A 27,642-nucleotide genomic window follows, 5' to 3' on the forward strand; every position below is an offset into this window, starting at 1 on the left:
ATATGAGTACAATTAATCTGAACTGCTGTAATAATAAATCTAAAATTTTCAAATACCTATTTTCTGGTGCTTAAGAATTCGATGCGACGAAATCATAATCAATCATAATAGACTACAGATTACAGAACCGAAGATTAAACGTCAGACACCACAACAAAAAATAGTCCTGCATTTTCTTTTCGATTATTTTGTTAAAATAAGTGCATTGTTATGTAGTAAACCTATTTATTGTTTTATAAAATAGTATTTATAAAAATGGACACACCATCAGAAAATATAATCATTAATTCATGTCAATACACACCAGTTTATTTCATTGAAAACCCTAGTGCTAATCAGGTAGCGTTTATTTGCATTAGTCATTAGTTGTTCGTTAGCTTTTTAAGCAAATTGTAACTGTACTTTTATTTGCAGGCAAGATCATATATCATTACTCCAAACAGTCAAAGTGCAGAGAAACCAGTAAGCGAAAACCTAAAAAGATTTTACGAAAATAGCGGCAAACTAGAAACTAACCTTAACGGAACTGAAAATAGTTCGAAGCCAAGAATTTTGAAAAAACCTGAATGCAATGTCGTCGGAAATAACTTAAAACTTGCAAGTTTCCTTTTACCAAAAAGTGAAACTAAAAATGAGTCATGTAAACAAGTGATTACACCTGTGAATAATGTTGTGTTGAAACCCGTGTATATTGCCAATAATCCGTGTCCAAATCCTGTGCCCAAACTGGATGTTAACAGTAAAATAGTAAAATTAAAAGACTTACCGAATGTTATACGCTCTCAGAATGGAAAAATACTGCCAAAGATTAAACCAAAAGAAAAGTATGTAATTCAATAATCCATTAAAATCTAACGTTATTTTTGTTTTCTTAATAATTTATTTCATTTCAGTACTTCAATTAAATCCAAACACACATCAGTTCAATTGCTTAAGTTAGGCGAGACATATCATAGGTGAGAATTTATATTCAATTATGATAACTAGTGTACACCCAGTGGACAAAATTCTACCATAATCATTAATTAATATGTGATGAAAACATACATAAATCTGTATGTTTGAAGCATTGTTGTTTATAACCTCAATTTATTGATTACACTATAGCTTGTGACTATGAAAACTGACTGAATGACTACTAAACCAAAACACAGTCTTGTCATGTATATATATATAAATAAAAGGTACATCCTAAAATTAAACACATAAACTTGCTGTCCATGAATGGGAATCATGTAATATTATTTTAATCTACAATGTAATTTTAAATGAACAAGGATACAGAAAATTGGGTGTGCACATTGTTGTCTCTAGTTCTTAATACACAATTCAATTTGTACAATTTAATTTAAAGTAAATATTTATTTATTAAACTTACAAAAGAATGATTACAAAAAAATGTATATATTAATCTTTTTTTTCAGTCTCAATCAATTAAGTGATGATCAGATGAAGATTGTAAATCATGCATTGAAGATATTTAGTAATCCACAAAACTCCCCACCAGAGCCCACATATGATCCTGTTACAAATACAAAGTTTATTTACAAGTAAGTTTTGTAACATTAGACATGTATTTGTAATATGTAAATCAGACGGGTAATGAATCAGAGCCGTGGTTTTAAAATCCTTTCAGAAGTTATGTCACCGTTACTAGTTTAACAATAAATACTGCTTCTTGTTCTTCTTCTTGTGATTTTTAGCTACTTAGCGCTAACATAACAACATGAATAAAAACAATGTTTGATACTTACACATGTTATTTATTTTTCTTTTAGAGTTGTTTCGCCAAAAGACTTGGCAGTGGTGGGCAAGAACAAAATGAATAAACACAAAAAAGTTGAAGTTAAAAAGGAAGTTGTTAGAATAATGGGAACACAAGAGACCGAAGTAATTGATGAACAAAAAATACAAGTTGAGGTATGTACTATACATGTTTATTATGATAAGTTAATAACTATTATAAGTTTACATAATTATGCTTTAAAAAACTATGCCTTACTATCAAAATTGAAGTAAAGTCAAATTGTTTTAAATGGAATAATGACTATGTATCTTCCAAAAAAATAATTTACTAAAAGTCTGCAGAAATTATATTTACAAAGAATAATAATGCAATATTTTCTATTTGTTTGTAGCATAATATAAATTGATGTGGTACCTATTTGTTTTCTATGTTGTCTTTGGTCTGGGTGTATGTGGTACCATTGTTACTTCTGATTTTCCATAACACAAGTGCTTTAGCTACTTACATTGGGATCAGAGTAATGTATGTGATGTTGTCCAATATTTATTATTATTATTATTTAGTAGATAAATGTAATACATATAAAAAAAATTACATCTATATCTGTTTTTATGATTAGTTTACTCACCTTTGTATTTATTTAATTATATTGGAAACTAACATTATTATTACAATAATGAAAACCATATTTTTATTAGATAAAACATTTTTTTAAATATTACATTAATGAAAAAAATAAAACATATATCTAAGAATGAAAGTTATATTTAAACTTTTTCTTTTTCCAGACAAAAGTAACTCGTAGTGGAAGAATAGTTAAGTTGCCGAAGAATATGATTGCTGAAGAATCACCAAATAAACCTAAAAGAAAAAATGGACAAATAGTTTCATGCCTCCAATGTACCTCTGTGAGTCTTGTGATTTGAGTTTTATTTTAACAATAGTGGATACAGATAGCTATGATTCAGATAGGTGATGATTCCATTAGCTAGCTCTTTTAAACACATTTTAATGTCCTTTGTGGTTTTAAATCATTAACAGGAAGAAAGCCTCTATTTTGTTTAAAACTATTTGTTATGTTTTGTATACAGTGTATTTGGATAACAATAAGTTATTTAAATAAAAAAATCATGTTTAACCAATACAAATAATATAAAACATGTAGTTTTAAAAGTTTTAGTACATAAATATTTTTTTTCTTTCTAGAAATTCAGCAGTCCACATCGTCTTCACAGGCACTATGAGCACCATCCAACACATTTACCATCAAAGCTTCACTCTGACTTATTCCAATGCCTACTATCTATTGTCAAAACAGGCTCTGTTGAAGATGGGGCTAACAACTTCGTACAGCAGCTAGATCAATTTGTTAATAAGCTAAAATCATGTATTCCATGTTTATTAAAATCTGATGACAATTCAAATGGAAAACCAAGTATAATCAATGATGATATTGGCAGGTAGAATTCATTTTTAAATAATAAAACTTTGCATTTACATTTGTGAAATATATTTTCTAGTAATCTAAGGTTAGTTTTTAAAAATAAAATAGAAACTTAGTAAAAAAAAATCTATGAAATTTTTTTATATCTTGGTGATTAATAATCAAAGCAATATAATGTATTAGATGTAATATTGTAATAACAGTAAAATGTTTCAAAATTCCAGATTATTGGGCATAAATCCAGGGAAATACAATTTAAACATTGATGCACTTAACTGTGAAAAGGACAAAAATGGCTTCTGCATTCACAATCCACCACCTAGTATTTTACAGACCAATGAATGTTTACTTACAACAATTGAAGACACTCAAATCTTAGAACCTAATAAACATGTTAAAATACCAAATGTTAGTGATAATATAAGTATGAACACAGTATTGTCTGATAAACTCCCCATTTATGTAAATAACAATGACAATAGAAAGCATACATTAGAATGGTTGAATCAAATTGATAGTGGAAAGAAGATAAAACTTTCTCCAGAAGGTGAGAGAGATAGTGTTGTAATTGATGATATAGTCGCTTTATTAAGTGACACAGAAAAGACTGAAAATAGCTTAGAATCAAAAAATATAGATAATGTAGTATTTAAAAATGATAATAATAAAGAAAAGGTACAAGAAACTGTGCCAGTGCCCGTAAAATCTAAACCTGCTCATATACAATTTCGTAGCACGCATTTCGATATCAGATCATCTCCAATAAAATCCTCATCAACTGTGTTTAGAAAGTTCCAAATAAATCCCGAAAAGATGGCGAAATATGAGGTTGAAATAATACGCCCTATACAACTGAACAAATTAGCACAAGAGATTGAAATGTGCGCAGAAAAGACAGAAAACGAACAAAAAATTTTAGACACAAATAAGACACCTGTAAATAGTACAGAACCACTTAGTTATAAGTCACCTAAAGTTTGGTCAAGTGACCAGTCAGAGAGTTTTACAAAGTGTAATAGTTTGATAAGTGACCAAACAGATGACTTTTTAAAATCTGACACACTTATTGAACCAGCATTGTTACATGTTAAAGACGGATCTGCAATCCCAAACATGCACACAGATAATAATGAAGTGGACACAAATGATATATCAATTAATCAAGGTCAATCTATTATAAATTTTTTAGAATCCCTTGGCAATGAACTGACATCAGAGACTGCAATTAGGAACAATTCTATTGATTTTCAATTAGATTTATTTTCATTTAATAATTCTTAGCGTAATAAAATGATTAAGATTAGACAATTTAATAAACATAATTATATTTTAATAATATTTTGTTATTATAGATTTATACATTGAACTTTGTTTTATTGACACCAAACTCTTATATGAATTTTTTTTATAAATGCTAGTTCAAAATTTTGAAAGCTATGTATAAAATAGGTACAGAAGTTACTTTATTTAAACAAAATAATTATTTTTAAGCTTGAAGTACTGGTCGTTCATTCTTCCCTTCTAGATTTTGATTAGTAAGAGCATATCCTGTGCCTCCTCTTTGTAGTGGTATTATGTCTTTTTCTTTGAGTTTTTCGCCGGTAAGAGGATGAAGCCAATCTTTTTTGATAATTTTCTCAACACACTCCATTGTAATAACATGACCGCTAGTTCTAAAATTGAAATAGCAAACAATACAAAATTTATTTATTAAATATATTTATTTATTTATCATATCTTTTCAAAATAAGACTTAAAAATTATATTTGAAAATGAAGATGATTATATATAATATTTACTCTGGTATTATTTAGTTTCAAATATATTAAAAATGTTATCAATCATAGCCTATTGCAATAAAGACAAAAAACAGCATTCGTATTAATATTTACAATTGGTTGAGATTTTGAATAATTGATTTTATTTATTATAGATGAAAAATTCACGAATCAATAATAAATCATGTGAATCTTTTATGATTATGATTAACACATTATTCTACTTGTTGGTTTGTTCCAGAATAAATAGAAATGGTATAATTTTTTTTTTTGAAAAAGAAGTATTACCTGATTATTGCACATGGCACTGCATTACTTAATATATCATGTGTAATTGGGCACATGTACCTATTCTCTTTAGCTATGAGTGACTTTTTATCATCAGGATCATTAACCAAAGTCCATTTGACTTCAATTAAATCTTTCATTTTCAAAGGTTTACAGCTTATTGGGCAATAAACAGTAGGATCAGGTTTTTCAAGTTTTGTAATTTTTGCATCAGGAAGTTGAGAAGGCACCCAAAAGCTTGGTAATTCTTTATCTTTGCCATTAGCTAAATTCGACACAGAACTTGATGGCTGAGATCCATCTGAGTATTTATTATTTGATATAGTCTTCTCTCTGCTCATAAATTTAACCAAATTTGCCTCTTTTTCAGCTGCAGCTAACTCTTTCTTCTCATTTTCTTCTTTTTTTAATTGTTTCTCATATTGTTTCAATTTTCGTGTGTATTCATTTTTTTTTGTTATGATATATTCTAATATAGCTTCTTTATCAAACAAGTAACCTTCTTTGGTGACGACCGGATTTCTACAAGGTTGTAATGTTAGACTACAACAATCGAAACTTTTTACGGAATCTTTACCAACTCTTTCGTTCTGGGTCCCATATCCAGATGCGGCAGCATCTTTCTTTTTCTCATGGTATGTATAAACTGCACCAGCAGTGCAGTTCCTTGCGTGTCGTGTCATTGTTTTACTTATAAATTTAATATGTATGTATTTTTAAATTATTAAATTTCAATAATATTATGTATAAACTAATTATTTTATTCAACTGAATACTAAATCCAATCCTATAATTAATCAAACACAAACATAATAAAAAACATTAACATCACAATTCAGCACAGATTATTGACATATACAGAGAGTATATAATTATTTAGTTTTGACAAAGATATCAAACGGTTTGGAAATTATTAAGAAAGTAAGCAACTATTTCATCACTTAACTTTACTCCAGAAACTTTTTGTCTGTGTCCATGATGAAAATAATCTTGAGTGTAGAAATAAATAAAATTTACAAAGCTACTTCTCGGTAATATGATTTATTAGATATGACATGATTATGCTAATTTATTAAAAATATTAAAGACAACTTAAACGCTTAGAATGTTGTATTTATAAAACTATATATACACATCAAACAATTTTTTTTGGTTTAGTTTCAATACTCAACATTTCAATAACAAAAACTTACTTTTACTTTACTTTAACTTTATGAAATCTGTGGCTGATACGTTTTGACTTCTGAGTGCTCAGTGCACATACTCTTTGCTCAGTGCTGTGAGCTGTCATATTATAATTAATATAGATATTTAGGATTGTAGCACAAAATTGTTGTTTATTTATATTTTATATTAGAACTTGGAACACGTCGGACGTGTTCTTTTAACTTTTTCTGTGCAATACGATATATTTGTTTTTTAATATTAAATATACCTGTGATTTTTTTACGATATAAAATATCAGTTTTATTTGAAGTTTTATTGTACGAGTGACTAGTGAACCATAGTTCATAGTGTAATTTTTTAATTTACGTTGGATGCGTAAATAATAATGAACTTATCCTTTGCCGGTTGTGGTTTTCTTGGTATTTACCATGTCGGAGTTGCAGTGTGTCTTAAAAAATATGCTCCGCATTTGCTTCTAGGCAAGATTTCGGGAGCCTCTTTTGGGGCTGTCTCGGCTTGTTGTTTACTCTGTGAACTTCCTATAGGTGAGTTAAAATAATGTTGAAAATACTTAGAAGCCAGTCAAATTTAAATCTTCATTTGAAAATTGGTAAATAAAGCATCTTGTAATTTTCAATTAATTTAACAAAACTAAATTAAAGGATTAACTCCTAATAAATTATAGGGATGTCAATATCCATAATTGTGTTATCTATTCTTGATTATTTAAAATTATGATTTAGATATGATGTTTTTATTTATTTTTGGGTATATGAGTGTACACTGTAGCATATAGTTACTTGCATTTGCAATAAGCTAGTCTTTATAAAGTAATACTTATTAAATATTAGGATATTTTTAATCTATTATTCTTATATGATTATATATGCTCTGATCTAAATAATGTTTTAAATATCAATGTTTAGAGAAAGTTTGCCTAATTGTTAGAAAATTGGCTAAAAATATTATTTATTTGTTATTAATACCAAACATAATTGAGCATAATAATGTTTACAAGATACTTATTGAGAATTTATTTTTTTTTTTAACTCATAAAGTCCTTAAATGATTCAAACTTAAAAAAATTATTTATTTATTTTAAAAGTACATATTAAACTTCCTTATCTCTTGTGAATTACTTAATTTAGAAAAAGGCTTAACTGCAAAATAAAATATTATATTATAAAGGTACATAAAACTTTTAAATTGACAAATAATACCTAGATTCAAATGCTTCACTCTACTTTATAATTGTGTCCTTGATATTTATTGGGTCATCATCATTTTGTACAATTTAAAAAAATGTATATTTTGACAATTTTCTCAAGCTAAGAAATTTTCTTTTATTAAATTTAAATAAAAATATTAATATACAATATGTTCCTTAGTTTTCTGGCCAACTATAGAAGTTTTCAACATAATTATCAATTTCATAAAAATTATCAGTTGATTTTCACATGCAGCACTTACAAAATTACATCATTTCCTTTTTATTAATACTTAAGAATACTATACAATTATTTAAAATAAAAACTACCTTTCTATATTATAACTTATTAGCAATGAACAGTTTATTAAAAAGATCAACTGATTTTTACTTAAAAAATTACAAATATCAACTTAAAACTCATATTGTCATTGTGAAATTTTAAGCAATAAAAAATATATAAACCAGCATTATCATTACTTATTTAAATTAAGTAAACAATTTTGAAATGTTCCTACATTATTTTAGGTGAAATTACAAGTGATGTCCTGAGAGTAGTGGAAGAAGCGAGGGCAGGGTCCCTTGGCCCATTTAGTCCTTCCTTCAATATACAAAATGTTTTGCTGGAAGGAATGCAAAAGTACCTGCCTCTTGACGCTCACAAGATTGTCAGTGGCAAACTCCATATTTCCCTAACAAGGGTTTACGATGGCCAGAATGTAATTGTATCTGAATTTCCTTCTAGAGAAGATTTATTACAAGTGAGTTTTAATTAAACAGAATACATATTTTTATATTTAGGCTTTTATACTAACTCTCTTCCATTTAAAAAATGAGATAATTATTAAAAAATATTATAACTGATGGTCGTCGTAAGTAAACACGTCATAGTCCTCTCATATTTCTACTCATAATAGGTACCTGAGCAGAACAAGAGTTGGTTGATAGTTTTATATTAAATAATAACTAAAAAAACGCACTGTAAACCTTGGAGCCCTGTAGATCTCGGTTGTGAAACTTGCCCGCCATCCTTCAACCAGTAATTTATACTAATTTCGTGGTATCAAATATGTTTGAGACCTAATATTGTTTTTTTTTTATAATCCTACTTAGTTTGTATGCATAGATAAAAAAATAATGTAAATTTATAGCTGATTTCTCTTCGCCAGGCATTATTAGCGTCATGTTTCGTCCCAGTGTTCTCCGGGATGTTGCCGCCTCGGTTTCACGGTATAAGATACATGGATGGAGGATTTAGTGATAATTTGCCTGTATTAGACGAAAACACGATTACCGTTAGCCCCTTCTGTGGCGAGAGTGATATCTGCCCCAGAGACTTAAGTTCACAGTTGTTTCACGTAAGTGTTTAAGATTAAGTAATATTTTTAAAGTAAAAAAAACAATTTTATGCACAGTTTAAAGAAACATTCAAATATTGCCTCTGATGAAATATAAACTGCTTTTACTTAAATTACATTTTGTATGTATAAAATGTAGTCACAGCAACAGTTACAGTATAATAGATTACAGTATTAATAAAATGCTGCTCTTTTTTCATGTTTTGTACGAATTAAATTGTAATATAAATATGTTCATATATATATATATGTCGCAGTCAGCTGGTAAAATAAGCCATCCAATGGAATGCCTAGTCACTTCATTAAAGGGTTCAATTCTTTGCTTGAATGACGTCAGTCAATTCATCTTCTGTTAAGAAAGGAGGAGGAAAGGTTTCTCTGAATAAAAAGGCTTATGTAATTCAGACCACTGGTTGAACGGCGCCGTTTAGTATTGTGGCGTTCCATTGAAGGGCAAGTGGCTTTAACCAGTTGGCTGTGACATATATAAAAGAAACAGGTTACTAATAGTGAGTTAGGCTTATATACAAATGTAGTTTAGATTAAATTGGTTCATTAATTTCCTTATGTAACAAGTGAATATTAGGTAACTACAAAATGTGATATAAATGTTTGAAATCATAGACTAGTAAACGTAAACTTAATGGCATACTTTCCCATTTATATAAGGTACGTGATCGCAGCGTGATTATCATGACCTAACTGCATAGAAGACCTTCATAGATAGTTTTACTAAGTAGTTATGTTATACGGGCGTAACCTTTGCAACGAAAAAAGGAAATTGATATGGAAACAAAATATATTGCTAATTAATAAATGAGAATTTACTTATTAATTAGTTTGTTTCAACACTATCATCAAAAAGGCATACTTTCCTTGTTTTTTTCAAATCAGTACCTACCAATATTTATATCGTTTTTTTTTTTCTACATTATAATGATTAATGACAATGTTTGGGGTTTAGGTAAATTTAGCAAATACCAGTATCGAGTTGTCGAAGCAGAACATGAATCGCTTCGCTAGAATTCTATTTCCACCGAACGCTGAGGTTCTCAGTAACATGTGCAAACAGGGATTTGATGACGCTCTCCGTTTCTTGCACAGAAATAATATGATATCTTGTACTAGGTGAGTGTATTGGGCATACATGTGATTATAATAGTGTTTTAAGTTTACTGTATTGATCTTTGAGTATTAAAAGATACATCTTCACTTTAGTACATATATACGTATGAGTAATAATATAAGAAATTTGAATATTTTATTTGTTTGAAACTACTAGTCGGTTTTTTTTTTTTAATTTTTTAGCCCAATTGTTGAGGAGGAGCCTCTTTACCTATTTAAATTATTTTGAACGACACATCAATTGTGCTATACTTGTCTATATTTCGTAACTATATTTTAATACATTCAAGTATATTTATGCTACAAAATATTGTCCTAGATGTCTAGCAGTGCAGTCCACATACCAGTTACAAGATGTTCTAGACGACACTCCACACGAATACGACCCCGAATGCGAAGAGTGCAAGGCGCACAGACAGGTAAAATTTGTAACAAATTACGCTTACTTTTAAAATCAAGTTATTAACTAATTAAGCATGAAAATTAATCTACTTTAGCTTTACTATAGCTGGCTTAATTGGCATTCACAAATCTTGATATTTCGAGTAAAAGTTTTTTTTTGTTAAGCAAAACTATTTTTTTTTTACATTGAATACGGCCAGGAAGAATACCCCTGAAATAAAACTTTTCGGTATTCGAATTTATGAAAATATTCATTCCAGACGTAACTTAACATAAACAATACAATCAGTAATAATAACAATAAACAAACATTACTAGTGGACTACTATTAATACCTCACGCTGCATTAAAATAAATAAAGATTAAGCAATTTTAGTGATCACAATTAATCTTTATTTACTCGTACATTTTATTGACAATGGTCGTGTAAACGAACTATCTACATGCGCGTTTGTTGTCGTTTACAAATTACTTTATTTTAATAGTTGAACCACATTTTGGATGGAAATATAATTCTTCTTAAAACCTTTATAATTATTTTTTTTTAATTTTGATTTGATTATTTATCGCGAAGAGATCGCAGTGCGTTTCAAATATAATCAAAACTAAAAAAAAAAAAATATTTAATTTAGTTTTTCTCGGAGGAATACGTTGCCATTGAATATAATAAAAGGGTATTTTTTTAGGATGCCCTCGTAGACGATCTCCCGGACACGGTAACGACGATATTCCAAAACGCTATCGAGACTGCTAACAACGGCATCGTCAACTGGGTAATGAAACAGAGAGGAATGCGTTGCGTTTCTCTGCTCACGCTGCCTTACCGAGTGCCCGTCGACGTTATGTACGCTACAATCACCAAGTGAGTGGATTTATCAATTAAACTTATATAAGTGCGTATAGTTTATGGAGTCGACATGACCGTCTTGTTCTCCGTTCATAGCTCTTGCCTTGACACGGATCACGCGGAATTGTATGTTCTTCAAGTTCAAAGTAAGTCCAATGAGTATGATAACTTCTCTTGGTTTTCTTCGTGGGTTTTTAGATCTTGACTAATTAATACTTATAATAAATGTTGATCGTTAACGTATCATCAATGCGTCTTCATAAATTTAATAAAATCATTATGATTTATCTCACGTTGTGTGCACTATTCAAGAAATATTTATACTAGGGTCAAATTTTGTATTCACTTTTAAACATATAAATTAGGACAAATTGTTACATAAATGGAAATCAAATTATGTATGTAATTTTAATGTAAAACATGATAGACGTGTTAAGAAATGACACTGATATATCATTTAAGGAATTCGAAATGAGAAACGAATCTACAATGGTATAAATACCTATATTTTTTCGTAGTGGTAGTTCGTAGGGTTTCGTCTGGGGACATAACTTTTTAGTTCCCAATTATTAAAATTTCATACAGCACCATTGTCTATGGGCGTTGGCGACCACTTACAATCGGGTGGAACATTTGACCTTCCTATTAATTAAAAAATCAACAAATCAAAATGCTACTTACCTATAACGTTAATTACAATACCTATTATAAATATCAGTATTATCTATACTAATATTGAAAATGCGAAACTAACTCTTCATGCTATACCAATTTAGATCGAATTTGGTATGGAGATAGTTTGAGTCTCTGAGAAGGATAGGCTCCTTCCATATTCCTTACCTTTTTACTCCTTGAGGGAGTAAAAAGGAAGGGAATATTGTGTGTTCAGCTAGTAGTTAAATAGAATGATTAATCAATATTATACAATAGTATGTAACATATTTTTAGTCTAAGTAAGACTAATAGTAGATAAGTAGTAAGTTGTTCAAATAACATTCTGCGATATGAACAAAACAATATCGCATCGGTGTAATAATATTGACCTTGGACGTATTACGTACGATGTAATGGTATCGCGCAGCTGTTATGGTTTCTAGAAAAATCTACGGAAATATAAAAATGAAGACGATACTTTTATTTATTAGTTGTTAACTGATAGACAAGTTCCATTTGAGTTACCGGGACTTTTAAGTAGATTACTTAAAATATTTGTCGATTACAGAGAAAAGTGAATTTCAGATGAAACTTACTTAAGTATTAAAAATTTATTGTTTAGTTGAACCAATTTCTTATGAGTAACTTCTGTAACTTATATAGGGGTATACTTTTAGTGGGTCAATTTTGAATTCGAATGGATAATCTAAATAATCATATACGAATGCGTTAATAACTTTTACCATTGAACTTATTTAGTCTCGATATCCCGTCACGTCCGCGTCACGTCCCTAAGTGCTCTAAAAACTACTAATTGAAATCTGAAAGGGTTACTTTTTACATAATTATCATATTGGGATGGTGTTCTGCAGTAGATGCAACTTCGGCTTGTACTTTATTGAATTAATTGTATACGTTGGTGCGGTCAATGAATTTTATTGGCTTTAAGTGATTTATTATTTTAATTTATTTAAACGATTTAAGTTATTCCTATAGCGTTAGTATTATTTAGTATGGAACACATCTATAGTTTAAAATTTCAGGTATGTTTTATCTTATCTATGTATATTTATCGTCAATTCACCAAAAACAAATGCACGATATATTTAATTGTACAGCATACGGTGAATAATTGAATACCAAGCATTCAAAAATTTACAATTTAATAAATATCAAAAGATATTATATAAGGCTGTATGATCATTTTATAAGCGCTTTTTCTATCAATACGGTCTTAAATTATTGAAAAAATCAAAAAATATTTACTGAACACCAACTGCTTGGCTATAATAAGAAGATATATTAAAAAATATTGTAGGTATGTTAGAACATAAATGCTTCTTGTTGATATATTTTTTAGAAGAGTCTTTATATGACTGGCTGTTTCTTGATTTACTACTTAATGACCACATTATTAATGATTGCATGGTGTCATACAATTGGTCAATTGTTTTACTTATGTGTGCGTTACGATTGCGCTACGTCCTGACATTAGTCAATTGCCTCTGGTACGCTAGTTTTTAATTACGTATGTGTGCGTGTTGGTGTCATGATTAAGCGATATTTAATATGAAGGTTCTCTTTGTTTACAATTTTATCGATTGTAGCAACATGGCTGAATTAGGGAGATTTTCATTGCGATAAAGCAACCCATTATGGCAACTTAATATGATGGTATCTTTTTCTAGAATAGTAGACAATAGGTAGGTTCGATACAAAAAGCTATCTCGTAAAATATTAATTTTACGAATATTGTAAATGAAAAACTTTGGTTGTACGGATGCAACTCAAACACGCCAAAACTGCTGAACGGATTTAAATGAAATTTGGCAAAGACATATATTCTAGAATTTTAAATAACTAACACCTACATTAGTATATTATATTATAATGTATTATTAAAAGTATTATATAAAAATCGAAAACACGCATGATCATTAATTAAGTAGTTACGATATCGTTCATATCCAATTATATTCATTTATATCAATGATGTTATAAATATGTTTTTGATTCGATTCGAAATTGCTCTGTGAACCTTTGTTGACAGGAACATTTTACTACAGACTGTAAATACACGAGAGATTAACGTAGTTATCTCGATACATTAATTAAAATAGTTTACATAAGGCTACATAAATTAAATTAGTCTATAGCTTATTCCAACTACAGGAGGACAAAAGCCAAATAAACAACATTTGACATCGATTTTACGCGATTTGTATGATATAGATTGGCGTATATTGATGCTTTGTTGTGTGTTATCGGAATTTTGGAAGTACAATTAGAAACGTGCAGTGAAATGGAATAGTGTTGTATTATAAATAAATATATATTAACAAAGAACTTTTAGTAGTGTACAGAATAGATGAGCCATTAGCAAATTGCATTGAATACGAAAATCTTAAGTTTTGTTATTCTTTATTATCTCTTCGATTGGAATAGTCTATAAGTTACCTTTGACTGTTCCTTTGGGGATATCTTGTATATACACATAGTTTTTCTCCAAATTAAAAATATCAAATCAATATGTATTCATTCAAGTAAGTTCTAGTGATCACTTATGAATTATTGATTTTACGGTCATTTTGCACGATTATACTCAATTTGAATACGAAAATCTTAAGTTTTGTTATTCTTTATTATCTCTTCGATTGGAATAGTCTATAAGTTACCTTTGACTGTTCCTTTGGGGATATCTTGTATATACACATAGTTTTTCTCCAAATTAAAAATATCAAATCAATATGTATTCATTCAAGTAAGTTCTAGTGATCACTTATGAATTATTGATTTTACGGTCATTTTGCACGATTATACTCAATTTGAATACGAAAATCTTAAGTTTTGTTATTCTTTATTATCTCTTCGATTGGAATAGTCTATAAGTTACCTTTGACTGTTCCTTTGGGGATATCTTGTATATACACATAGTTTTTCTCCAAATTAAAAATATCAAATCAATATGTATTCATTCAAGTAAGTTCTAGTGATCACTTATGAATTATTGATTTTACGGTCATTTTGCACGATTATACTCAATTTGATGGTTACTATTATACTGGTTTTGGGATGTAGATGTTAACGAGAAGAACCGACAAGAAACTCAGTATTTACTCTTTTACGACAACCAGTCACATATAAATTGACTTTTCGGAGACTGAAATCAGGCTTCCCTCTACTTCTCTTGTTTATACAATGTTTTTCACTGTTCCTATAAATATTGTTATGGATGTACATTATATTATTGTGAATATATTGTGATGCCGCCATAAGAATACCAATTTTATCTCCATACCAAGGGACTTCGATCGATCGATTCGAATCTCTGAGATTGTAAATAGACGTAACAGCTCTTTTTTGATGAATTAATATAGTCTCTTGTGGATTTCTATGGCAGCAGCATTACATCTAAGTAATATAGCATAAGAAATTATACTATGAAAGTATTTAAAATATGCTTATCGAGCATCTAATGTCAGTCAACTGTCTAACCTTCATAATCGCGTATCTTGCAGAGCTGAGTCTACTGTCTACTAAAATCAAGGTCATTAGACATTTGTGGCAGTAAATAAAAATAATTTTGTTTTACTAGAGCCCAAAACCAAATTATGTGTTGTTTGTAACAGTGACAACACATTTTTTCATCTTTAACTTAAATTTTGCTATCATCATTATTTTTTTTAGTAATTTTTTTTAAAGTTATGTAGGTGATTTTTTAACCGTAAAACGTCGGTATTGCAAAAAATAAATACATATTTATAAAGGTAAAACTTTAAAACTCCGAAGCCTGTCAGTTTTATCATACGTATCTCTGTAATGATATTTCCAAATTACATCGTTACGTCAACTATTATCAAATTTGTTCGAGTTACATATTTACTATGTCAGAATAATAAATGTAACAAGAAATCGTGTCATGGTCCTTCGTTGACGAAATTTATTTGATACCACCTATGTCTATTGTGTTGAAAAGGAATGAGTTATTTTATTGAACCTGACCCACTTAGCCCCTGAGATGTATCTGCAGGAGTTGGTTGAGAGTTTTTTCTTCTTTAATGTAATACATGTTCAAAAATTTGTAGTTGTTAATTCCTTGTGTATAATTTGAGAAAAAATTCGCAAGTTTTGTATTCTAAGATAATAGTAGGAATTTTAAAATTTGATATTTTTTAGGAATCTTTTGAAATTATGTATAACCCCCAAAAAATTGTATTGTAACATAGACAATTCGAAGCAAGTAAGATTGAAAGCAAATATGTTATCCAGAGATAGTCGCAAATATGCGATACAGTAAGAATTCACTTCGTATCTCACTCATGAAATGTTAGAAATCGACTTACGGTTAAATGTTATTTCGATACGTATTCATTTTCTAATTATTATAGTTAATGTCGTAAGTATATCATGTTCTGATAGTTTCCGAGTTTCTTCTTACAGAATAGTTAGTATTTCTTCTAAGTGTCTCAAATACAATCGATCGGTTTACCAAAAAGATAACAAACCTTCCATTTGTTTTATAATTTAATTCATAATATTATACTTATAAATTTTTCATAAGTTTTTTTGCAATCAAATTTAATTTAATAAATATTGTCCAGTCTTTCGCTGCAACCGTTCTTGACACGTGCACATATTCCCTAAACAAAAGTTATTTTCTTTTTAATTTTTACTTCCAAAACAAATATAGTGAATAGATTAATACGCTACTTTCGAACTTAAATTAACGAATATATAAATTATTTATATTCCTTTTAAATTTCCAATTAACAGTTAACTGATTGACTGTTTGTCTTTACAACATTTTATTGGTGCTTCTTTCGGATTTCATAAACTGACTTCTTGAAATCCTTCTACGTATTCATTTTTAAATTTACTTGCACATATACTTCTTTACGCACGCTTCTTTTTCTATCGTCTATCTATAGCTTGACTAGAAATAATACACGCTAAATTTCAGACTATAATCACCATTTCACCGCTTTTTTAGTTATGTCGGTGATAAAATAGAGAAGCACGCGGTACAATACGCTGTGATGGGGAATATTCACATTCGTAGGAGGAGATGTATCCGTCACAACAACATTATGACTAGGTTAGTTCACGTTTTTGCGTTACTTGGTGGTGGTATGGGGTAATGCTTTGTAAAGCTGAAAATTTGAATGCTTAATATGAGCAACGACAGTTAGGATCATATGCGTGCGTGTCGGGTGACATTAGGGGTGCTTTAGTTTCGCCATTTGTTTCTTGTGTTTGAGTCGTCTGCGTGACTTGTAACCTGTTCGATCAGTCAAGTAAGCATAATAAGCACCCGGGTGCAATAAGTCGATCTCCCTCGCCCATAAAAAATAAATAAGATACCTTCTGGGACGCCTCACCTATGGGCCAAGAGTTGCTGTTTATCCGGGCCCGTCTTACTTCAGGCCTGCACCCTGGATTAAGACGGGCCTTGGTTTGACAGTTGAGTTAAAATAATACATATATTTCACTTTAAATTGACTGCCTTAGTAGAACTTTGTGCAAGCCCTATCGGGTAAGTTACCTACCACTTAGATATTCTACCGCCAAACAGCTGCAGTATTGTTGTGTTACGGTATACCGGTATCCGATATAGCATCTTAGTTCCTAAGATTGATTAATTGGTGCATTAGCTGTGTTAAAATTTCTTACCAATGTATATGGGCGGGAGTGACTACTTACCATTAGGTGTGCTAAATTTGAAATAATTAAAAAAAAAACAAATGAATTACAATTTGCAAAAATCAAGAAATAAATACATTATTAATAAGGAAGTTGGTATCTGCTCAGTGAGTTTTTTTCAACATATTCTATTCCAAGCCTATTAGGTTTCCAAAAGTATAGCTATTATCATATTATGTGTCCGTGAAATAAATATAATAAAAACTAATCCATTTCCTTGTTATCTGTTCGTAAAAGTCATTTTTTGTTAATAATATGTAATTGTTATGTAAGACTAATTTGTTTTATTATTTAAAATGTTAAACGATAATATCGCGACCTCGGACACAACCGATATCATAATAAAACCACAATAAAATCCTAGTAACGTAATATGATAACATATCCTATGCCTTAAGGATTTCCTGTTTTATTATAACAAATAAATATTATTTTTTATGATTAATATAATAAAAATAAAGTTCATAATCATTTCGAGCCGACAAACAAATGTTTCTGTATTATGTGCCTGATATTATTGTTCGCAGAATATAGGTTTCATTGTAAATGAATATTAAATTGGTTAATTTTTTACGAAATCCAATTCCGATTTGACGCTGGTTTTTGGTTTGATTAATATCATAAACTCGCAAAATGATGATATGCAAGTGTTATGAGAGTCTATTTAATAAAATGTTTAAAATTCTATGATTTTTTTAATGTTGTGCTAAAGGACATTTTTTTTCTTTTATTGTAGTGTGTATCTGTGTTAGTAAAATATTCTGCGAAAGTCACGTATTATGGAGAAGACACGTAGAACACTAGTTGGATCCAAATTTTGAAATTTTATTTGTTGATATGTGTAAGTGTTGCAACCGAACAGTAGATAAATGAATAATATGAGGAATAAAATAATTATTGTTTTCTGTTTTAAATAATGCTAGCATTGCCCCATTATAAAGAATTACAAATATAGCTTTTCAACCCGTCAAGCTTAAAACTTGTGTTAGGAGTGAGGACGACAATTGTCTAAGGGTTCAGGATCTGCGACATTTTACTTCGGTAGGCAGCCCTTAGCGCAATGGTTGCGCTATTGGCTTGATGACCTTGATGTTTTAATTATTTGTTAGGACAATAAATAACCATTTAATTTATTTCTGGCAATAGATATTAACTAAATCTTTATATATAAAATTCTGGTGTTCGTTATTTTTGAACGATTTTGATATTTATTTTCTACTGACGCCATAGATCACATGTATAGTTCTAGTTGGACCTAGCAGGAGGAGGATTATATATTGAGCGTAACGGCGCGTAAACCTTGTTTTTGTTTTTATAAAAACTTTTATTAAGTATGTTTTGAAAAACTTTAAAATTTAGCATTATTGAAAAATATTCATTAAAAATGTTAATGAACAAATAATTTACTGATAAAAACGATAAAGATTGATAACAGATATAAAACGTAACCAGATTTGATTAGAAATTAATTATTGATTACAAAAAAAAAATACACTAATATTTTACTTAAATTAAAATATACTTTTTTTTTACAATTTCTACCAAATATTATTTTTAATTGTAATGAACCGTTTAATTGTCCGTACTTTATGAGTGTCTTTATTAATGTATCTAGCTTATAGGGCCTCATGTTTTGGCCAATAAAACTTGGATGCGTTCATAAATTATCTCAGTAGCAGATCGGAATTAAAAAGACCGCAGTATTACAATCACGTAAATACCTGCGCCTAATATTTCTCGCTCGTGTTCAATTGTTATTCTATTGAATTAAGGAGTGAAGGAAATATATTTTGCACCTATATTTTGAACATACTATTTTGTGCAGCATAATGTGAGAAATAAATATAATGTCTGGAATTGACCGATAATATTGTCTTGAAATTATTATTTTTATACATATGCGACAATTGTCTTTTCTGCAAGCAATGCGTGCTGCTTCAAATGTCAAAATATATAATACATTTAAAACTATTTGTATTATTTGATGTCCACTCGAGTAAAACGTAACTTTCTCTTTTAAATTTACAACTTGTGTAGAAAACGTCTCGTCAATCGGATGTGAAGTCTGACCGGTTCTACGCTTATACCCACCAGTTTCATCATCTCCTAGCTGCTCGGAGTATATGTTTAACAACTAATAAAAAATACTCATTAAGTTATTACAAATTGCTAATTGCAATATCATACATTCCTTAGAAAAACATACGCCCTGCATACAGTTTGATAACATTGTGTATGTGATTTGTATGTCAATTATATGTTATTTGGATTCGTGTCTTCCATGCAATGCTATGTATGAAGTTATTTGATATATCATAGCTGTTTGTTTTGTTCCCAACTGGACACATAAATAATAGGTACAAGGTATATCTATCACTAACTAGTGAATAATGTAATTGTATTGTATTGTAATTAACATTATTTTAAAAGGTGAACAATCAATAAAACTCAACCAATTCTTAGCAAGTTAAATGGAATTTAAATGTATGTGATTCATAATATTCACTAATAAAAAAAACAATATATATCCCCTTTTCTCAAAGAAAATATTGAAACAATCATATAGGGTACAATAGGAAAATAACTAATCTAGTATTTATAATCTAAATACAATTATAATGTTCAATAAATATTTTTATTGATCAATTTTTTATGAACTTGCCACCCATTCATGATTATAATTACTGAACTTGAAATATTTGCACATATTAAAATATACCAACTCTCTTGTTACTTGTAGAAATCTATAAGAAGTATTGTTTTCAGATTCGTCTCCTGCACTCCGAAGATGAGCAAGTCTCTGTGGCGTCTAAGTTGGGAGCTTGTACGTCAACTGCACGGGTTCCTGTATTCCGCCCACGATCGCTCTGAAGCTGCGCGTATCTATTACAAGTTGACTATGGATCATCGGGATGAACATCATCGCCTTGATAGAAGGTAAGTGTTTTGTAAATACCGGCCAAGTGCGAGTCGTACTCGCACACAAAGGGTTTATTACAATTGACTAGGTAAACAACAGTAGGTATACACCTTTATTGATATCGCGCAAAAATGGCCAAAAAATGGCCTTATTTGTATGGGAGCTCCACTTAAATATATATTTTAATTTAATGTTAGTATTTCTTGTTATACCGGCAACAGAGATACATAATTTGTGAAAATTTCAGCCGTCTAGCTATCGCGGTTCTTGCGCAGCCTGCCTGCCTACCGGCTGTAGGTCTGTCGTCACGGATAGACGGCAAGGTCTTAGTAATAGTCCCGTTTTTACCCATTGGGTACGGAACCCTAACTACATAGACTTAAAGGCTATTGGTTATCTCTGCCTTATATTTGCATTAGTCATAATTTTTATTCAGTAATAAGATATAGGCTGTTGCATCTTTTGCCTGAGCTAAGCTATTACAGCCCCTAATATATATATATATATTTTATGTACATACTGTAATGAGTTTTTATTAACTTACACTGCAACAGACATGGAAATTTAAAATGAATCTCGATTATTTTATGAACGTCCGATTGTTTCATCTATTTCATGTAACTATATTGTTTGTACGTTTATTTTAAAAAAATGCTAATATGCGGTTTTACGTGACTAAAATAAGGAGGTTATCAATTGGCCTTTTTTTCTATGTATGTTCCTCGATAGCTTCGATCGTGAACCGATTTTGATAATTATTTTTTTATTCGACGGATATATTTCAACCCAAAAAAGGACCAACATTTAACAAAAGTCAGCCCCTAAGAGTGAAATAAGCCATGTAATAAACATATACTCGATATCTTTTTCATTTGATCAGTGTGTTAAGAATTTAGATATAAAAGCGATAAAATACAATACAAGAAATAATAAAAAAAAGAGTTTTAACATGCAAACAAATTTATTGGCTTTTACTGGTAAAGCATGTGATGGAGATTCGAAAACACACAAATTAAAAAGTAATAGAAATCAAAGCTTAAAAATAATTCGAAAAGGGGATTGTGGTTTTAGTATTTAAGTCTCTATATTCTGACGCACGTTCCTCATTATCCTAACATCTTCTATTTTTTTAATCTTATCAATGCATGACCTTCATTCGCTGGAACTTATCAGTACTTAACTGCAGACATTATCTTTTGTGATTGGTTTTTGAACAGGATAACTTTTAAATGTTTGATATGTGATTAAAATTTCGATCCGACAATCTTATCTTCTAAAATCATATTTTGAATTCTTGTTAATCGACTTTATTGTACTTCGAAGTTTTCTTATTTTAGATATGTTTCATCATTAATAAAAAAATCTGAATATTAAAAAAAAAAGGATTGGTAAAATACGTATTACGTATGGTAATGAAGTTGCTAGCTAAAATATTTCAACACATGAAAGATAATGATCTATATATAATTTATTATATGAATATGTACCTGTATATGATCAATGAAATAGGATTATATTTTTAAACCTTATTAGGATGTGGGGAACGTGAGCGTTTACGTAGCTTACTTTACTGTAAAGTAAGGAAGAAGAAGAAAGGAAGGAATTTTCACAAATCTCTATAAATATGTAATATGCCGTACTTGCCTGTTTCGTTGATCTAGTGGCCAGATATATGACTGTAGATCCCGAGGTCCTGGGTTCAAACCCCAGGTCGGGCCGATATAAAGTTATTGGATTTTTTCTATCGGAAAAGTCGCAATGAAAGCCTGGAAGTTGGTAGTGTATACACTACCGCGCTACGGAAAGCACGTAAATTCGTTGATCCAGCGCCTGAACTATTTCCGTTAGCGTCGAATTTGCCATGGTAGCATTAGAGTGAGGGAATACAGAGTGCACCTCGCACACACTTGTTCGTTATATGTCCTGCGTAGTTGGTTAGTCTCCCTTGAGATTGACTGCCTTGGTTCAGATCGACATCGTCATCATAAATAATTATTATTGTAAATGTTACGTTTACAAATAAAATAATATTCATGAAATGCATACACTGGTATCAGTCTCTAGCTCCTTTTATTGAAGCCGTTTAAAAATATATCTAGAACAATGAAACTGAAATAGTTTTAATTACATTTATCGCATTACCAATCATATCAATAGTAACCGGAACGAAGTCCAAATTGCGTGGTCTAGCGTGGTAACATGTTTGACTTTTAATTATAAATCTTATCTCGTCTATATAAAGTTTATTGGCATTAATGTAGGTATCAGTTAATCCAGAAAGTGTCAACAACTTTGTTGTGACCACTCCGGAACGTACTTGATTTATCTGTACCCGGAATCTAATGAATTTCTCCAATATCATTGATTGAAATAGCAATTTAAACCAATGATATTCAAGTTCATGTCCCTGATACAAATACTTAAAGAAATGCCCGACCTCTTTTAATGTGACTTTAATCAATATACAACATATTAAATAAATCATATAAATAAATTCGCAACTAATTAAGATAGGATTCAGTGATTCATTTAACATAACAATTGGAGGCCCGATAACGTTTCGCCCTTATCCAAACGTCCTATTTCCCAGGTCTTCGTTACATGGAATTCCGTTGATAAAATAATTATTATTTACACAAATATTAACAGTTAAATTGTATGTTTGAACTTGTTTGGGAAAATCGACAATGTCTTTAATGATATAAAATTGTACATTTATAAAAATATTGAATATTATAGTATTAATAATTTTGTAGATCATCTAAATATAATTTGCCACCGATCGCTTTATATGGACAAATCTTTATAAACGCTTATTATTTTGTATATTATTTATACAATATAAATTATTATATCTTTATTTTCGTATAATAAATGGGAATTAAGTTAATTTGCTTTTTTATATTTGAGGACTCAATGATTAGTACATATATACAAAATTATCCGTTAGGTAGTATGTATAAGCAATTGTATGCCCCGCATCGGCTGGATGAGGTTTTAAAAATCTTTTTTAATGAAATTGTTAAATTTCTCTTATTTCATATAGGATATTGGCGAATCTTAGTAACATACTAAAAAACATCTTAATGATGACTTACATTGCTTTGTGTTAGAAAATATATTTCAGGACATTAGAAAAGGGTCTATAGGGCCTACGGGTCTCGACATGGTTCTTTTCGGTCCTGGTTATATGTTAAATGTTGTTTCCTTACAAAGCTTATAAAATATTGTTTTCCTTAAAAGTGTCTATTAAAAAAAAGTCTTTCGTGTAGTCTGATATGGAGTTGGAGTAGGTATAATCGATTAATTATCATTGTAGTCTAAAGTCATCAAAATAAACAGCGCTTTATGCATTTATAGGTATAATGCGACATAAGATTGATTGAGTAAGTATTTATTATTGTGTGTATAATAATGAAGTCCAATAGTACGATGATTGTAAACTGAACTCCGAACTTTAGTTTCACTCACATTTTACAATACCTAATGATTTCTTTACTTATAAAATTAGTACTTTTATTTCAGTTTAACAAGTAACTCAATATTTAAATGTTGCAATGTGTCATTGTTTTTGGAATTCAAATTTTTTTCGTTATTCCCTGTAATTTTGAATTTCGATTTCCAGAATCCCATTGTATGTTATTAAAAGGATATAAGCTAAATTATTAATCTCCATACGAAAAGTTTTTTCTTCGTGCGACAATCACGTGAATACTACTGAACGTATCGGTATCAGACTATGACCAATCGTTCCAGAGTCGTCCGTAGATGTTTTATAGTCTATTATTTTCATTTGATCCTTTCCTCATTTTTTATTTAATCCCTGGTTCGATATGAACTCAGAGGTCAAGAGAAACATGTGTCTACAATAATACATTTAATCACAGATATATGAAAAATTTTACACAAATAATTCGTATCCGCCCGAGTCTTTGTATTTGTTTTTTTCATACTGCGCAATTGCATTATTATTACTCATACTACGTCAAACAAACGCGTGAATTATTAATTGTAGTGATATGAATTGTTTTGTTAAAATAATTTTAGATAAAATGTGTCAATAGGTAATTTTGCGTAATAATTTAGATAAATGAAATTCGTCCTTGGAATGTGTTTGTGGAATTCGTTAGTAATTAGGTTTGACGTAATGTAATTTCTAGATAATAAATTTTGATAGAATTTCATAACAATTGTTAACTGCTACGTAAAATTAGTAATATATATATTTTTAAATTACTGTAGTTTATAAAAAAAAAATGTACTTCGAAATCAGGCCCTTTGTTTAAATATAGCCATTTGTTTTTCTTAGGCTGTATGCAGTAGGTACACAAAATTTTACGCGCCCAAAATCATGTCACATCAGTCTTGCCTATTTTTTTTTGTAAACAACATTTTTACTAATTGAATAATATTTTAAAATTTATTTTAGATTTTGATTTACCAGAAAACTTTACGTACTGTGCAATTAGTGATAATTACTTACAGCAGGATTATAAAACAAATAAACTCGTCTTAAAGCGTCAATAGGTATACTTGTGTTTAGTAACGTGTTCGTAATAAGTAAACAGAAAGCTAAATAACAGTGATCATAAGTGCAGGCTTATCTATAGTATTATATGTTGATTTATTGAATGATTTCATTTAAAACTATAACAATAAGTTTCGATAATTACTATTATTTAATATTTGCAACTATACTATTGTTGGTAAATGAGTTTTTACGGTTAAAGTGAAGTTTTAATCCTTTGCTATTTTTAAACCACTATCATATACTGAGATATATGTACATAAATATGAGTTCTTTGCCAATGCCTCGTAAGATACGTGTATTTTATCGCATTTATTTAAAGATCCAGTAATGCGTGACTTTTAAATAGAAATAACAATTTATTTTTATACTGAATGCACATACAGCAAGGCTCAAGCGTGTAGGGTCTGCATCCGATCAGCTGTAAAATAATATTAGAAATCTACTACCTATTGCAAACCTGAGACATACGGGGTGGGATCGTGTCAATTGTAACAACGAAAGTGTTGATAGCGTTATCTGTTGCGCACTTCCAGCGTTCGATTGTTGTAAATGTGCCACGATATCTGTCGACCAGCTGCGATCCAGAAGACGCAAGCCTGATAAAACGTATCAGGGTTTAGGGGTTAACATTTTAAAAGTTGTTATCGTTTAAAAAAAATGTGTTGCTATTTTTGATCGAATAATTCGTTTCTTATCTCTCTTTTATATTTGTGTTCCTCACATATTTATTATATCGAAGTGGCGATGACGCGCTTATAATTTACCCATGTTTCGAGCTGAAGTTCCGGGTTCGGCCGATTAAAGCCATTTTTCAGCCAAAATATATTTTGGCCGTAATAAATAATATAACTGCGAGTAAAATATCTAACATTTCTTATCTATTTTCTGAATTAATTTACTTCCGCACAAATCTAAATAAAGCGAAGGTTTTCCAAAATACCAATTTTACAAATATTACAAATGCGAAAATAACTTCTGTCTGTCTGTTTTTAAATTTGGTATGAAGGAAACCTGATCCACAAGGAATGACATAGGTTTTTTTTATAACCCAAACACGCAGGCGAAAACTAATATTAAATATAACTGAATAGTGAAAATTTTTCACAACTTAATGTTTATATAGTTTAAGCACGCCCATCGCTCGGTATAACTATGTGAAAATTATGACAAGGAACAATGAAAGTGGTTACGTCACATTAGTTCCGTAGATAATAAACCTTCATGTCGATATACGTAATCACAGCTAGGATGTTTTCCTACAATAAGGCCTTACGTAATTCAATGAATCAAGATTACATTTTGATTGTGAATCGGTAGTTATTTAAATAATCCTCGTGTGTATACTGTTATCAAATTATTATTAAATATTTGTTTTTTGATTTTTTTTTTATTACACAAAAATTGATTTGTTTTAGGGAAAATATATCGATCCGTCGCATTAAGAAGTATGTTTAAATTATGTTTAGTTAAGATCAATTCGTATCGTATATCTATTGTATTCGTAGAATATAGTTATGTCAGTAACGATACTAGTAGGGCGTAAACGTTCTTATGCTTGGGATAAGATCTGTAGCTTATTCCAACCCGCTTCTTCACAGTACGCATAGATACACACAGCTATCAATAAAAAAAATCCAGATCTATTTTAATTTGTAATTCTAATTTAATCACGTCTACTTTTTTTGTATAACAAATGTAATTTATTTTCGACATAAAAAATATATAAGAAATAATTAGAAAGAATAATAATAATAATAGATATTACATATAGAGACACGACTTTATGTTGCGGAGATTTCGCATACGGAATTCTTGAATTAAATTCAAATGCAATTCAACATTATATATTTTTACAACTAATAGATTTTTAAAGAAACGTCTGAAATTCCATTTTAGCGATTCTTAAGTATAAGGAAGAGAGCACGTGTATTAAATACTGTTAATTCCAGACTAGGTTTTTTTTAAATTTTTAAACAATTCTCCAGGCGTGCGAGCGAGATGCGTGTTACATACGGCGATGTACCAGCTGATGCTGATACGTTCGAGCATATACTAAATGTGACGACTCATAACGACGCACTACTTGCTTACTACTACCTCGACAGCGATAATAAGGTTTGTAACCACAAATCATCCATCCATTAATTCATCAAACATCAGCCTTTTAAAGGCATCTTCTCAACAAAGCCTTCACTTATTCCCGCCACTGCGATCGTTTCTGTAACTGTTTCCTTAACCATTTCCCGCCGTCTGCTTATCTTTGAGTTGTATTAAACCTTCTTTAGAAGGCTTCTTCTAAACTTAACTTTAATATCGAAGTTACTTCAAAGATTTTTTTTTTCAATTTATTGAGAATACTGTCGAAGTTTCGATGTCGGTAGTAAATTAATAAATTTCCCGCATGGCTCCTTTTGAATCGCTTTTTATCATAACGCTATTGACTGTTTTCGTTTCGCATGCGCTGTTTTTTCGTA

General features: G+C 29.8%; 2 protein-coding genes and 1 pseudogene across 3 annotated transcripts; 2 read left to right on the top strand and 1 right to left on the bottom strand.

Annotated features, from left to right (window-relative positions):
* The first annotated feature begins 140 nt into the window (after window positions 1-140).
* LOC125077820 lies at window positions 141-4,616 on the top strand. Of its 2 annotated transcripts, XM_047689896.1 has the most exons (8): window positions 141-339; window positions 415-824; window positions 894-956; window positions 1,425-1,550; window positions 1,779-1,920; window positions 2,536-2,655; window positions 2,954-3,207; window positions 3,416-4,616. In XM_047689896.1, the coding sequence occupies exons 1-8, from the start codon at window positions 256-258 to the stop codon at window positions 4,470-4,472; spliced, it is 2,256 nt and encodes a 751-aa protein (XP_047545852.1). In that variant the 5' UTR covers window positions 141-255; the 3' UTR covers window positions 4,473-4,616. The 2 variants fall into 2 exon arrangements, with proteins under 2 accessions (XP_047545852.1, XP_047545853.1); XM_047689897.1 differs by lacking the exon at window positions 894-956.
* On the bottom strand, window positions 4,614-6,165 carry LOC125077821 (nitric oxide synthase-interacting protein homolog). The gene is made up of 2 exons (XM_047689898.1): window positions 5,258-6,165; window positions 4,614-4,864 (listed from the first exon to the last, which is right to left on the bottom strand). The coding sequence occupies exons 1-2, from the start codon at window positions 5,938-5,940 to the stop codon at window positions 4,678-4,680; spliced, it is 870 nt and encodes a 289-aa protein (XP_047545854.1). The 5' UTR covers window positions 5,941-6,165; the 3' UTR covers window positions 4,614-4,677.
* Window positions 6,166-6,579: 414 nt separating this feature from the next.
* LOC125077563 overlaps window positions 6,580-27,642 on the top strand; it is a 34,224-nt pseudogene continuing 13,161 nt past the window's right edge.

This window comes from Vanessa atalanta, chromosome 4 (assembly GCF_905147765.1).
Source record: "Vanessa atalanta chromosome 4, ilVanAtal1.2, whole genome shotgun sequence".
Classification (NCBI taxonomy): domain Eukaryota; kingdom Metazoa; phylum Arthropoda; class Insecta; order Lepidoptera; family Nymphalidae; genus Vanessa; species Vanessa atalanta.